The following is a 15,207-nucleotide window of genomic DNA, read 5'->3' on the forward strand; positions in this document are numbered from 1 at the left end:
TTGAGGCAAAAACCAGAAGGTTCAACCTCTTTGCCGATCCTGCTTTTACAATTGGGTAGAAAAATTGGGGTTAGGCCTCATGACTTTGCCCTTCTGCTTAGTGTGTCGACCATTGGAAGGGCCAGTCTATTGGCCTACATGATGGAATGAGTGAGCAAAGGACACATGACAATAGAGGAGAAGGAAATGTCTGTGTTCAGACAGCACTGGGCTTTCAAGGACTAAATAAGCAAAGATGGGTGAGGCCTTCTGCCTCTAGGGCCAACTGTGCTACAGTCTGTAAAGTTTATTTAGTTCTTTGAGTCTAAACCAGAATTTCTCAAACCTCAGTGTGTCTCTGAACCCCTGTAGGTCATGTTAAAATATGACTGTTTCACGAAGAAGCTGGTGTGGGATAGGGCTTGAGAATTCACACTTGGAATAAATCCCCAGTGATGGCATGGTTAGTCAAGGGACCTCTCCTCTGTAAAATAAATAAATAAATAAACAAACAAACAAACAAACAGGAAAAAATGAACATAGCAAACAAAAATCTTAAATTGTAAATTTTGGTGTCTCGTTCAAGCCATTGGGAAAACAAGCAAGCAAACAAACAAAAGGCCTTTCCCTAAAATACTTAATCTCCAACTCTCACTGCCATGTGACCATTTCTTAGAGGGAGTGGTCTGTGTTTGCTGGGCTTTCTCCAAAGCCTCTTGTAGGCAGCCATGACTCATCCTGCACACTGCAAGTATAAGGTCCCTAGGATTCCCATTAAGTACTGCCATCAAATTTCCCTCAGTCCCGTTGAACTCCTTTTTGTTTCCTCTGTAACCTAGAACCTGTGTTGTCAGGGTGACTAGCTAGAACTAAGAGTGGAATAAGCCACCATAATGCACAGGCCGGTGATGACTCTCTAGCCATTGACTGTAGAACGTGGCTTTTATCAGGGCAGCCTTAGAGATGACAACAGAAACGCCTGGTATTCATTTCTTCTTCTTTTTTTTTAACTGAAAGGGAAAAACTATAAAATGTAGACCTTGAGATGGGTCCAAGAGCTGGTAAACAATGTTCAGAGGGGAGAACATACACACACACACACACACACACACACACACACTCCTAAAAGCACATATTTACTTTTAGTAGTCCAAGGCTACTAAAACCTGGTTCATTCACTCAGCAAATAATTATTGATTATTTTCCTGGAACTGTCCTGGCGACGAGGCCAAAAGGAAGCCCTGAAAACACCAGTGTGCACTGGGTGGGAAGGAAACGAGACAGTAGCTTAGCTGAGCTTGTGCCTCTTACACAGCCTCTCTTGGACCTTATGCTTTGGCCTGGTTTTAATGCTGAACACAAACCCTGCTTGCTCTGGCAAAGAGAACCTCTCAGGATTGGCTGGTCCCTGAAAGTCACCTCTGACCTGCTTCGCTTTCATCTCGTGGAGAACAGTTCAGCCGTTGCTAAGGAGGTCCTCAGAACAGTTCAGCCGTTGCTAAGGAGGTCCTCAGAAATCATTTCTAGTTCCCTTGAAAGGTTCAGTTGCATAAGAACATGTTTAAATAAATAACATGCACTACATGGTGGTTAATATTTTACCCCTGTGTGTTATCAAAGAGCTAGACTTTCTCTTCATGAACCGTCCAAACTTAATAAGCAACTGTCTGACAAAGGCCATAAAATAATCTTAGGTGGTTTGTTTGAGTAGTTTCTCTCCAAATCATTTTTAAGGGATATCAACTCTTGGGAGCACCCGATTCCACCAGGCTGTCGTAGCCAGAAAGAAGCCTGAGAGTGTCTCAGTTTCCGTCTTTCTTGGTAAAAACTGGGCGTGTCTATGAGACAGGAGATGCCTTAAGTGAAGTATCACTTTCTTACACTCATCCAGTTCTTGCCTGAATGAAGCCATTATGCAATGAGCTCTGATTGACAGCTATGGCTAGCCACGGCTCCCACCCATTCCACACACTGGCCCCTGCTGGTGCGTGGGCACTGCTGTGTACCAAGTACTGTGAGCATTACGTATACGCTGAGGATTTGTGTACAGCGTCCTTATGACAGCAATGTTGCAAAACAAAAAAATAATGCTGTTCCTTTTAACCAAGTAGCACTCTCAAAGCCACAACCAGCTCAGAAAAGACAAAGTTGTTAGCTTCAAACCTTTTCAAAGAAAAGTTTTAATAAAAAGGTTTCTTCTCCCACCAGGGTATTACTACCCCAATGCCTGAATAACAGGCTGGATTTCGTGTGGATTAATAACAATAAAAAAATAACGCTCATACCTCAACATCTCTATAATTATCATCCACCAAGAAATTGTCCTGGGAGCATACACATCTGTAGTAAGAACTGTGTGGAGGATGCTCCTCCAACTGTGCAGACCCACCTGTGGGTCCCAACACCATGCTGCATCATGACAACGCAGCAAGGACATCATGGTGTAACCATCGTTTCTACGTAGGCACCTGCACAAGCCCTGAGTGCACATTGCTCTTCTCTACCACATGAACTGGGACAACTGAGCTTTGGGGCCTGGGAGAACAGTTCTTTACAGAGTCTGTCAGCACTGGTGTGAAAAGCTAATCTTTATGCTGACCAGCTTTTCAAAACAATCACAGACTGTGTGTGTGTGTGTGTGTGTGTGTGTGTGTGTGTGTGTGTGTAGTGTGTATGCTTGTGTGAGTACTTGTGTGTGTGTGTGTGTGTGTGCTTATGTGTATGGTGTGTGTGTGTGTGTGTGCTTGTGTGTGTGGTGTGTGTGTGGTGTGTAAATGCTTGTGTGTATGCTTGTGTGTGTGCTTGAGTGTGTGGAGTGTGTATGCTTGTGTGTGTGCTGTGTGCGTGGTGTGTATGTGGTGTGTGTGTGTGGTATGTGTGCTTGTGTGTGTGGTGTGTTGTGGTGTGTGTATGCTTATGTGTGTGCTTGTGTGTGGTGTGTGTGTGTGCTTCTCTCTGTGTGTGTACGCTTATGTGTGTGGTATATGTGTGGTGTGTGTGTGTGTGTGTGGTGTGTGTATGCTTGTGTGTGTGCTTGTGTGTGTGCTTGTCTGTGTTTGGTGTGTGTGTGCTTGTGTGTGTGGTGTGTGTATGCTTGTGTGTGTGGTGTGTGTATGCTTGTGTGTGTGCTTGTGTGTGTACTTAGGTGTGCTTATGTATGTGCTTGTGCATGTGTGTGTGGTGTGTGTGCACTCTCATGTGTATGCATATACTTCTTTGGAGGAAGAAGACAAGAATTACAGTTCAGAAATTAGATAGCACACAATGAGTTATCTAGTTTTCTCCAAGGAAAATGCCAAGCGGTCTCTTTGAAGCTCTCCCTGATGATATGACCCTATGTACACACCCTAAGCTTCACTGTTTGGTTCATGATGCTTTTTACTCCCTATTGCTCCATGTCCCTTAGAGAACCATCCCTCTCCTGCTCAATTTCATACAAAGGTTCCTAGGCAGAACCCAGGGGCACATTCATAATCTTCAAGTCATTACTCTTCACTGAATACAAAGTTAAATTCGTTTATCTCTATCTACACTGAGAAAAGGACGGAAATTAAGCAGGAGAGGCAGCACAATGCCTTCCAGAATGGTGAATGCAAGGTCAAAGCTTGCTGTAATTGAGTTTAAAAAAAATAATAAACCCCAAATAACTGGAAACAAAAATATGCCTCCTCTGCAGAATACAGAGCGGCTAGAAGTCTTCATCAAATGTTTCAATGCACACAGTAGTCAGCTGTGCTGGTATGCTTGAGATGCTGTGAGATGCCCTGTAGCTCATAAATACAGAAAAGGGACAGTTTCCATAGTAACTAAGTGCTCTTTAATGAATACCAAAGAACCAGAGCTCAAAGGAGAGCCTTAAATTGCCAGACCACGAGTTGCTGCTGCTCCTGCAGACCTGCAGGCAGCTCACATTCCCCTTTCTCTGATCAGAGTTTTAACAGGTTGGCCATTTTGACTGATCTCTGTTTCAACCATATGACACCTTAAAATTCTGTTTCAATATCACATGAAACCCACACTCTTGATTTCTTCTCTATAAGCTAAGTACCAGAATATTCTACCCCAAAAAAGGCCAAACAACTAGATAAAGGGCTATGTCCTTAACTCTAAAGCTTTGACCGGAGCAGTGAAGCACAGGGCACACACTTCTGTCACAAGAGATAGACACAGGCTCAATGAGCTGTCAAACTGAATACAGGGGACTCTTCATTTCCAAAGCAGAAAAAAAAAAGTTGATAATGTTCTCTTTGCACTAAATGCAGCCTTTTTTTTTTTTTAAATGTGCAATGACACAGAGGAGGTATTGCAGTTGGTTTTGCAGGGACTTTTTCTTTACAGGCTTGTTATGTCTAAGGTCATCTTTCATCAGGATTTCCTACCTTTCCCCTCATACGCCCACTCCCAGTCCTCTCTCGAGATCCATCAGCACACTGATGTCAGTGCCTCACTCTTGGAACCATGCAGCTTCTATAGATTTACAAAACAAGCAGCAGAAGGAGAAAAGTGTGGATGCCCGGCTTTTCTTTCTCCTGACCTCCTTTGGTGACATTAATGAAACCCGGTTTTAGGGCAGCAGGCTATGTGGCAAGCACACTGTTTTCTACGTGCCGTTAATAACCAACAGGAATAACAAACACACAGAAACATCTAGGTACCATGTAGCCCCCAGAGCGTTAGCAATCGCTTCCTCTCTCAGGAGGCTGCCTCCTTACATAACCAGCAGATCGGGCAGCCCAGTGCGGGTTGTGGGCGCCCCCTTCAGGATATGGGATTCAATGCACATTGCCGTCTTCTGTCATTTATGCTAAAAGCATTTGAGGAATTTTGCAGTAAAACATCTAGTGTCTAATTATATGTTAAAACAGAAATCATATATAACACTGGACTGTAACTAATGTTAAAATCACCATCGTAGGATAAATCCATTTCTTCCCTTGATTAAATAATTCTTTTCCACAAGGCTAACTTTGTGAACATTCAGCTCAGTCTATGACAGACACAATTCACATTGGAGGCCATCTGGCTGCCTTCTCTTCTTTCTTCAGGCAGCCTGGACGCCTGCTCCTCCCCCGTGCTTGAGTTTACTCTGCCTCAGCTTCAGTTCGACTCTCGGGTACGGATCCTCTGCCCACTCTCATCCCACGTGACGTGACAGTACACCTCCCTCTGGCCTCATGCAGGACCGCTCTGCTCTGAACCTCTCAAACAGTATTTTTGTTTGTTTGTTTTTTGTTTTTCGAGCCAGGGTTTCTCTGTATAGCCCTGGCTGTCCTGGAACTCACTTTGTAGACCAGGCTGTCCTCGAACTCAGAAATCCTCCTGCCTCTGTCTTCCGAGTGCTGGGATTAAAGTCGTGTGCCACCACGCCCGGCTTCATTTTTTTAAAATTTTTTATTAGGTATTTTCTTCATTTACATTTCAAATGCTATCCCAAAAGTCCCCTATACCCCTCCCCCCCCCACCCTGCTCCCCTACCCACTCACTTCCACTTCTTGGCCCTGGCGTTCCCCTGTGCTGGGGCATATAAAGTTTGCAAGACCAAGGGGCCTCTCCTCCCAATGATGGCCAACTAGGCCATCTTCTTCTACATATGCAACTAGAGACACAACAATGAGAGGTACTGGTTAGTTCACATTGTTGTTCCTCCTATAGGGTTGCAGACCCCTTCAGCTCCTTGGGTACTTTCTCTAGCTCCTCCATTGGGGGTCCTGTGTTCCATCCAATAGATGACTGTGAGCATCCACTTCTGTATTTGCCAGGCACTGGCATAGCCTCACAGGAGACAGCTATATCAGGGTCCTGTCAGCAAAATCTTGCTGGCATATGCAATAGTGTCTGGGTTTGGTGGCTGTCAAACGGTATTTTTAACACATCCCTTCTGAGAGTAAACTATCTCATCTTATATTCCCTCTCCTCTTCCTGGACCAAAGGAAGGACCAGTATAGCCTGGACTCTCAGAACCTGTCTCCAAGGCGAAACAGCCCAGAGTGCGTTTGAGAGCACAACAGGAGAGCAGTTCTCTTCACGCTCCAGCTACTTCTGCTTGAGAAACAGCTCTCAGCCTCAGAAGTCAAAGTCTGCTTCAAGAGAACGAAAGGAGTCCAGCAGGGCATCCTCTCTCACGCTTGGAAAAATCTCATTTTTACGGATACATCTCTGCATCCTGTTACTATTGAAGGATCCTGTACAATAATTAAGAGCAAACTTTATATGCCCCAGTACAGGGGAACGCCAGGGCCAAAAAGGGGGAGGGGGGGTAGGGGGTTGGGGGGTGGGTATGGGGGACCTTTGGAATAACATTGAAAATGTAAACGAGGAAAATACCTAATTAAAAAAAAAGAATTAAAAAAAAAGAGCAGAGTGAGGGGATGCCCCCCTTGACTTCCTCCGAAGCACAGCTGTCACTGAAGGCAATCTTCCCAGTGTCTCCCAGCCACTGCCAAATCCCTCCTGCCTCCTGAGCCATGTGGAAGGCCGCTCTCTTCCACTTTGCCCAACCACATTCTCCGACATGCTACTGGGCTGAGCTTGACCAAGCTCAAGTTCCAAAGTACCTTTTCAAACATAAGCCTAGGGCATAGCACCTCACTTCTTAAGTTTGCCTTGTATGCAGCAACTTCCTCTCCAAGCGTGCCATACAGAAGGGGCAGATGCTGGCGCATAGCTATGCCTGGCAAAGACTGCACCAGCCAGGTACCCAGCACAGCATCAACTGTGTGGCACCACATCTGCCACATTCACTCTTCATGACTAATGCAAAGTGAGGCTTTTGTATTATTTGTTTCCGAAACCTGTGGCTAGGAAGGAGAAAAAAACGTCAGAAAGAAAAGCACAATGACGACATTCTCCAAAAGACTTGAATATGATTCCTTAACACTGGCAAAGAGATTAAAAGCAAAGGCAGAGAAATTGTCCCACCTCAGGCAGCCTCAGGACACATGTTGATGAAATCTACTACGGGATCCTGGAACAGAAATGAATGCTGGGTAAGAGCTAAGCAAACCTGAATGAAGGATGGGCTCTAGCTACTGATATAGCAATAGTAGTTCATCGACTCTGACAGTAGTGGCACTCTATCAGTTGACAATAGTGGGATAAGGCTGTGGGGACCAAGGGGGTTTTCTCTGCCATCATCGGAACCCTTATTCCTTTTTAAAAATGCACCTCAACATTATCAGAAAGTAAAGGAAGACTATGCCACGGCACTGTGAGCCGGTGTGCAGAACTCACTAGGATTCAGTGTGCAGGGTAGGAAGAGGTAGGAGGTGATGATGGAGAGCAATTCTCCATCTCTAAGGACAGTAGAGAGCTGAGGATGGTGTGTGCAGCCAGGCTAAAAATATTGTAGTGCATCAGAAATGTCCCAGCTAGGTCATCTGCATACATTTTGACTGGGAATAGAGAGTCCAACTGAGTACCTTTCTCATAATAAGCAGGCCAAGAATAGAGAACGCGGGTGTTGGCATCAACCTAGATACTCCTGCTTCTCCTTTTGTATGTGAACTATGCAAACCATTCTTTCTCGTTGTTTAAATGATCATCCAATCCCTTATTCCATGAAGCCTCCTCTCCAACAATCCCCTCTCTTTTTTCTCCATAGTCTACAAATTTTGCATGTTAGTGCAAAATTCGTATGGTGTATGAGAGAAAAAATTCACACAGAATTTAAAATGTCAAATAAAAGTTCCAAAGAGGACTGGGCCTGGTCATTAGCTTGATAATATTTTTTCTGCCTTCAATGGGATAACAAAAGCAGAGAACGTGGAAAGATCTGTGGGTTTCTGAGAGGCTGTGGGAGTCAGCACAGCAGAATCCCTGTGTATTTGCCTGCCTGCTCAACACAGGGGAAGGAACTGAGCATAACCAAGTGCAAATACTCAGCAAAGCCCAACAGCAGCCAAACTAGAAGGATAAGGTCATCATAGCAATGCATCTTAACCGCCCCCTTCCAAACCATGTTTCCTAGCAAGCTCTTTTCAAACTCACTATGTATCCAAAGACAGTCGTGAATTTCTGATTCTCCTGCCTCTAACTCCCAAATTCTGAAATTACAGGTATGGGACATTGCATCTAGTATATGCAGCAACGTTGTATCTAGTGTATGCAGCAACACTGTATCTAGTGTATGCAGCAACATTGCATCTAGTGTATGTAGCAACATTGCATCTAGTGTATGCAGCAACATTGCATCTAGTGTATGCAGTGCTGTGGTTTGACCATGGGGCTTCCTCCATAAAGCAAAGGCTATCAACAGGATTAGTTTAGCTTATAAAATATGTCCACATAAGTTGCTTCATGGTAATCTTCCAACCTGTGTTGCTTTCCATTGCTTCGGGCACTGGGATAGTCATGATAAGCAGAACTGGATTGAAAGCAGGGGAGTGATCAGGAAGACTTGGTAGTGCTAGCACATATGTGTCATAGTAATGAAGACTTAGCTCTCACAAGGCTGAATACATATATTCACCAAAAACAACTTCAAATATTTAACTTTTTTAGTCATTATTATATAAAGAATGGTTGTTATGTAAAAGATAGGTGAAGAACAAATAAAAGAGATGAACAACTGAATAAATGCCTAACATTATGAATAAGATGCCTATGGAGAACAGAAGCATGAGTTTGACCTTAAGTCAGTTATTCTTGGACTAAACTGGAGGAAACTTAAGTAATATATAGACCATTTAAAAAAAAATAACTACACATCTGGACCATTATGCACCATTCTGAAGCAAGTGACGAGGACAGGAGGGACAAAACAATGTTACAGAGATTAGTAACTGGAGCTTGTGAGAAAGTGATCTAAATTTGTATAGCCTCGGGCATGACTCAGGGAGACATAATCACAACCTATAAATACCCTCCAAGCAGCAGAGGGTGGGGAAAGAAGTGAGTGAATTATTCACAGCCTTGCATTCCGGTCATTTCTCTTTGTCCAGTTGTCTGAGAAAGACAACGCTTTGTACCTGAGCTGGTGTGATTCCCAGAACTCAAACCAGCCAAGGACTCTCACCGTGGGTCCTGCTGAGACACCCAGGTGGAAGGTTAAAAAGCAGAGCCCAGCAACTCAAATCCACTCAATAGCGTTTTTTTAGAGGTGCCTCCTCTCATAATGCTCTGTGTGGGCATACTCTTCCTTCCTTTCTTCCTTCCACCCATCTTTCCTTCTGTCTTTCATTTCTTCTCTTCTTCCTTCCTTGCTCCCTCCCCCTTACAGGTCTCTTACATATATCATATTTGCATATATTGTATTTTGTGTGTGCAAATGTGTATGTCTCTGTATCTGTATATGTTTCTTGTGGGTTTTTTTGGTTTTTTGTTTGTTTGTTTGGTTGGTTGGTTTTTTTTTTTTTTTTTTTTTTTTTTTTTTTTTTTTTTTTGGTATTTTGAGACAGGGTTTCTCTGTATAGCCCTGGCTGTCCTGGAACTCACTCTGTAGACCAGGTTGGCCTCGAACTCAGAAATCTGCCTGCCTCTGCCTCCCAAGTGCTGGGATCAAAGGCGTGCGCCACCACGCCCGGCTTCTTGTGCTTTTTTTAAAGCTCTTTTTCTTCTGCTAGTTTGTTTTCTTCTTCCTATTCCAGCTTCTTTGCTTTTATTTTATCTTATGTTAGTTTATTGCCATTATTTAGATAGCTGTAGCCTAATGAAAGAGTGAAAGAAAGGCTGTAGATCTGAGTGGGTGGAGAATCGGGAGGGGGAGGCATCTGGAAGGAGCTAGGGAAGATGAAACCATAGTTAGAATATATATGGCAAAATCTACTTTCAATTAAAAAGTGAAATGAGTTGCAAAAACTAGAAAATAAATAATTGAAGGAGAGGAGGAAGAGGAGGAGGAGGGACCATGGAACCAGTCTCCCAGGGCTCTCCCTGGGGTTAGAACTAGACTGGAGAGTTCCGTAGTTCAATAGAGTTTTTTATTTTCTTTCCACTTTGATACAGGAAAACACAGAATAGAATTAAAGTCCCCACCCCAATGGGATAAGAATAGAACAGGAAAAATGAAGTATAATTCTTGCCCATTTTGTTCATAGTTACAGTTTTCTCATTACTTTAGATTTAGCTTTCTTGGTCTTACCTGATGAACACCATCTTAGAGACAAAGTACTTTCTGCCCCACTGACTTGCCCACAGTGTTACTAATTATTATTCCCATGACTCAAACAGAAGGCCTCACAAGTTACAGCTTTTCACATATTCCCTCCAGGAGAGAGGAACTTTGAGAATTTCTGGGTTTTCTAATTATACCCTGTGATCTTCATAAGCCACGAGATATTTGAAAAGATATACCTGGTTCCAGCCTTGGAGCAATGGCTTAAATTACTTGCATTGCGCCAAGAGGACCATTGTACAGTGGTAGAGCCTGCAGAGTGGAACTTACAGAGTGGAGCACAGATCATCTGGAGTCTGTAAAGCCAAGCAGTTGTTCTACATTATCCTTCCTAGACTAGTAGAAAGTCTGTTTACATTAGCTTTATCAGGCATCGAGTCTTTAAACATAACTTTCTCTCTCAATATAAGGACAAAGGCCTCGGGTTGTGACTGGCTCTGATCCCAGGATGTCTCCTGACTTGAGGCTCTCACACAGCTTTTTACTGCTTGGCGGTGAATTTTACAGCAGCAATGAGGTGATGCACTGGAGTGCTGGCCAAAGGCTACCTGCCATGACCAATGGCCTGCCAATCCCACAAACTGATCCCTAGGTAGGGACAGTGAGTGTCCTGAGGAAAGTGCCAACCACAAAAAGACCATCTGGGGCCTGTTTCTAGGCTCTCAGCCATAGGCGCATCCTTCATGTTCCAAATTCCAAATGGCCATCTTTTTCCCAGAGGGTGGCCCAAGGGTACTTCTGTATCTGTGTAACAATATCACTTCCTAAAAACTATGCACTTTTGCTAACTACAATAGAAACAAACATACTGGACCTTGAATAAATCCCATATAGTGAAGGCAGAAGGACCATCAAATTTCCATGTACACACACTGTGCACACAACATGTTTGTGTGCAGAATTTCCTCCTTAGCAGTGTTTACCCCAAGGACATGAGCAAACAAGCACTGCTGGGGACATATCCTACAAGAAGAATCTAGCAGAAATTCAACGTCCATCAATGCTCTTTTGAATTGGTGGAGTTTGCCAGACCCACAATATTAACATAGAATTATGGAAATTGAAAAGAAAGGGCTTAAGCCTACGGGAACAGCAGGCTGAGGCTGAGTTCATCTGGAAAGTTTGGCTAACTAAAAGTGATGTCTTTTGTGCTGGAATCTTTTTATCTAAAAGCTTTTAAAAGGCTGTAATTATTTTGAGTTTCCAATTCAGTTCTTTTTCAAATTAAGCCTTTTCTTTTCTTCAGGGCTCTGCACTTTCCCCCCATGTGAATTCGGGCCTTTGCCAGGCACAGGGATAGCAAACTCATATTGGTTTTCTATACATATCCATCCTACACAATGTTGGCATCCTCTGTGCCAAGAAAAACAAAGAAACATTTGTCGATCCACACCTTTATCTTCCGCACAGGCTTAGAATTCCTGAGCACAGAGAAGGAAATTACCTAGCACACATGCTGGGAAAGGCCTAGGTGAGATTGCTTTGCAACTTAAATGCTTTTCTTCAAGGGTAAAACCTGGTGACACAAAATCTCAGACTTACCTTGTTGCTTCTGGGTCCCAGATCACAATGTCAGCATCTGAGCCTACAGCTATTCTTCCTTTTTTCGGATAAAGATTAAAGATTTTGGCTGCGTTTGTGCTGGTAACTGCCACAAACCTGTTTTCATCCATTTTACCACTGTGCTGTAAAACAATTGAAAGAAGATGCATTTGTTATGATGATCAAACACTAACCCCTCCTCTGAGGATAAAAGTGAAGGACGGACAGCTATTAATCCAAACAGAACTGTACTTCATAGCCGGGCAGTGGTGGCACACGCCTTTAATCCCAGCACTTGGGAGGCAGAGGCAGGCGGATTTCTAAGTTCGAGGCCAGCCTGGTCTACAGAGTGAGTCCCAGGACAGCCAAGGCTACACAGAGAAACCCTGTCTCGAAAAACCACACACAAAAAAGAACTGTACCTCATTCCCTACATAAAGGAACTACGTCTGTGCATGCGCAGTATAAACCAGTCACAGCACCATTGACAAAGATGAGGGTGTACAGAAGCCTGAAGGTTGCTTTCCAAAACTCCTATCAGAGTAAAAGACAACCCTACTATTTCTTTCCCATCTGTCCCCAAATCATCCAAGATTACTACATACGATAGCTACAAGCTGATAATGGCATTTTCCATTCCCCTTTAAAGTTCTCACTGCCATAACAATATTTATTATCTACTTCATGTATTGCAGACTTAACTCTGTGAGATGATCAGGTGGATATTAGGTAAAACACTACATAGTCGACATAAGATGATGCTTTTAAATGATGTGGCAGTGCCTTTACAAGATAAAAGATAAACACAAGAGGCACAATTTTATATAATTTAAATTTATGTGAAGCAATAAATCATGGAAAGTCTGCTTAAAAAATTTTAACATAGAATCTTTATAGGGCTTATATATGTATATGACAAGACTGCCTTTAAAGATTTGTTTATTATTTCTAGTTGTCCCAGAAGTAAATCATTTTACTGTTTCAGAAAATTATACAGTTTCATGCATGTTATTGGAAAATACTCAATTAGTTTTTTAATTAATTCATTTTTTACACTCCATATTCCATTCCCGCCCCCCATTCACCCTCTGACTGCTCACATCCCACACCTCCTCCCCACCCCCTATCCCGTCTCCAACTGGATGAATACTCAATTATTTTAAAGACCATATTTAAAGACGTATATAAATATAGTGGGAACTAGAATAGATTATGAAAATCTTTCATATATTTACTGTAATAGCACAAGTGTAAGGAGGAAATTTGCATTATAATTTAGAATATTTAATCAAGGAGAAGAAGAGGGAGAATCATGAGAGATGGTTAGAGTTTAGAGTGACAAGGAGGGGTGAGGAGGAAGATCAGCAGAAGCTAGAACTGGAGAGATGTTTTGAAGACCCTTGCATGAAACTGATTGCTTAAACACTCCTGGTAACAGACAGCGCTAATGCATTTTTGAGAAGGAATTAATGTGCACAGAGCTTCACTTACAGAGCAGGATGGAACAGCGGAGCAAGTGATCCCCGAGAATAGGGAAATCTGCTTTGAGACTATGGGAATGGTTGGAACAAAATTGGAGCCTCCAAGTTATAATAGTCATGAATGTGGAAACAAGGAGGCATTCTGAAAAGTAAAATCAATAGGACTCAGTACATAATGGACGTGCTGGCTACTTGACACAAGCTACAGTTATCTGAAAGGAGAGAACCTCAATTGAGAAAATGCCTCCACAAGATCGGAATGTAGGGCATTTTCTTAATCAGTGATTGATGGTGGAAGAGCCCAGCCCAAGTTGGGTGATACCATCAGGTCCTGGATTCTGTAAGAAATCAGGCTGAACAAGCCCTCATGAGCACACCAGGGAGCATTATCACTTAGAGCATCTGCGTCAGCTCTAGCCTCCAGGTTCCTGCCCTGTTTGAGTCCCTGTCCAGATTTCCTTCAATGATGAACTAAGATGTGGAAGTGTAAGCCAGAAAGGCCCTTTTCTTCCCCAACTTCTTTTGGTCATCATGTTTAATCACAGCAATTGAAAACTCCAAGAAGAGCAATGAGAGTTAGAAATGGCACTGGATGTAGGAGAAACAATCAAGGAGAATTCTCAAGTGTGAAATATGGTAAATGTAAGAGAGGGATCTTTGAAAAGCATGACAGGGAGAATCTTGGGTCTACCTAGTCTTGTGTAGATCTTTGTACAGTGGCACCTGGATAGCTGGGTTCACACCTGACTTCTGCCTATGGGATTTTGCTCTATCCTTAGGAAGAAACTTTTTATTCATTCTCATTTATTATTAGTTTAAAACTCACTTTGCCCACAGCTTTCATTATCTATGTAACTTTGACAGCAAATTTAATATCATTCATATATTTTCCTATCAGTTCAAATATTTATATTAATGACACATGAAGAAGAAGCCTATCTGGACCCAGTCTAAACTGGTCCCTGATGTCTCTGCACAAATGACAGAACACTTCTGAGCTGAGCTGTGTAGAGAAACCAATTGCTTGTTTGCTGATAATGCCCTGAAAGGGCATGGGGTGGAGTTGATGGTGACTGCGGTGATTCACAGTTTGTGTGTGTGTGTGTGTGTGTGTGTGTGTGTGTGTGCACATGAGAGAGAGACAGACAGACAGAGACAGAGAGATCTCCAAACAACTTAATCCTGAGTGAACCCAGACTCGTTCCCATGAAACTCACCACGCCCTTTTCCCATATCACCGACATCCTGTCCTCGACACCATTCACCCCATTGGGAATCTTAGTGAAGTCATCCTTCCCTAGAGCTTTTTGGCAGGTGTTAAAAGTGCAGTTGTCACTCCCTGTTGTGGTCAAATCGCCACTGTGGAGAATGAACAAGGAAGAAAGGCAATGATGAGGTGAGAAGAAAGCACACGGAACAGGACACCCTTGGTGTTTCTTAGCCTCCTGTCTCCTCCATGGGATGCCAAGCAGTGGGAGGGGTGTGAGTAGAATTCCTAGGTACACAGTTCACCTCTCTTCAGTCTATCTTTAGAAGCACTTTTTGAGAACTCACTCATAAGTGTTATGGTGCAGAATCCTTCACAAGTCTGACTTTTATTGTTTCTCAATTTCCTAACCTAATAGGAAGAAGCTGGCTAGTTTGAGGAAGAAATGATCTATGAGATGATAGGGTGCCCACTAGACTCTGCATCAAGACTTATGAGCCCATGGCTTCGAGCTTGTCCTATCTAGAAACTGATAGTTGTATGGCCCTGGCAATACAAACAGCAGGCTCACTAGGAACATGTAGGTAGATATTTCTTGTGAGTAGAATACCCCAGAGATATCCTCATGGTGACCTATGACAATGGAGATAGGTCTTCCAGAGCAGCCCAGTGACAGATGTCCATATTGTCATGAACACTAATGTAAGACTGGCTGAGAACAGCTCTGTCACCAGGGATAAAAATCCCAATTTGGCTGATAAATAATCCCTGGGACATAGAAGTGTGAAGGAAGGGGGAAGTTAAAGGAAAGGGGACAAGCTAGTTCTTGTCCAGTCTACTGTGAAATGTTCCCTATCAATTGAAATCTGGGGACATGTGACCAAGGC

General features: G+C 43.1%; 1 protein-coding gene across 2 annotated transcripts in view; it reads right to left on the reverse strand.

The window, feature by feature from the left end:
* Nucleotides 1-15,207, reverse strand: part of Dpys (dihydropyrimidinase) — an 88,986-nt gene that overhangs the window by 44,049 nt on the left and 29,730 nt on the right. For both annotated transcript variants that reach the window (NM_022722.3, NM_001164466.1), the window contains exons 6-7: nt 14,331-14,472; nt 11,633-11,775 (exon numbers count right to left, since the gene is read on the reverse strand). In NM_022722.3, coding sequence (NP_073559.3) covers nt 11,633-11,775; nt 14,331-14,472 — 285 coding nt within the window. The remainder of the gene's footprint in view (nt 1-11,632; nt 11,776-14,330; nt 14,473-15,207) is intronic.

Source organism: Mus musculus, chromosome 15 (assembly GCF_000001635.26).
Source record: "Mus musculus strain C57BL/6J chromosome 15, GRCm38.p6 C57BL/6J".
Classification (NCBI taxonomy): Eukaryota; Metazoa; Chordata; class Mammalia; order Rodentia; family Muridae; genus Mus; species Mus musculus.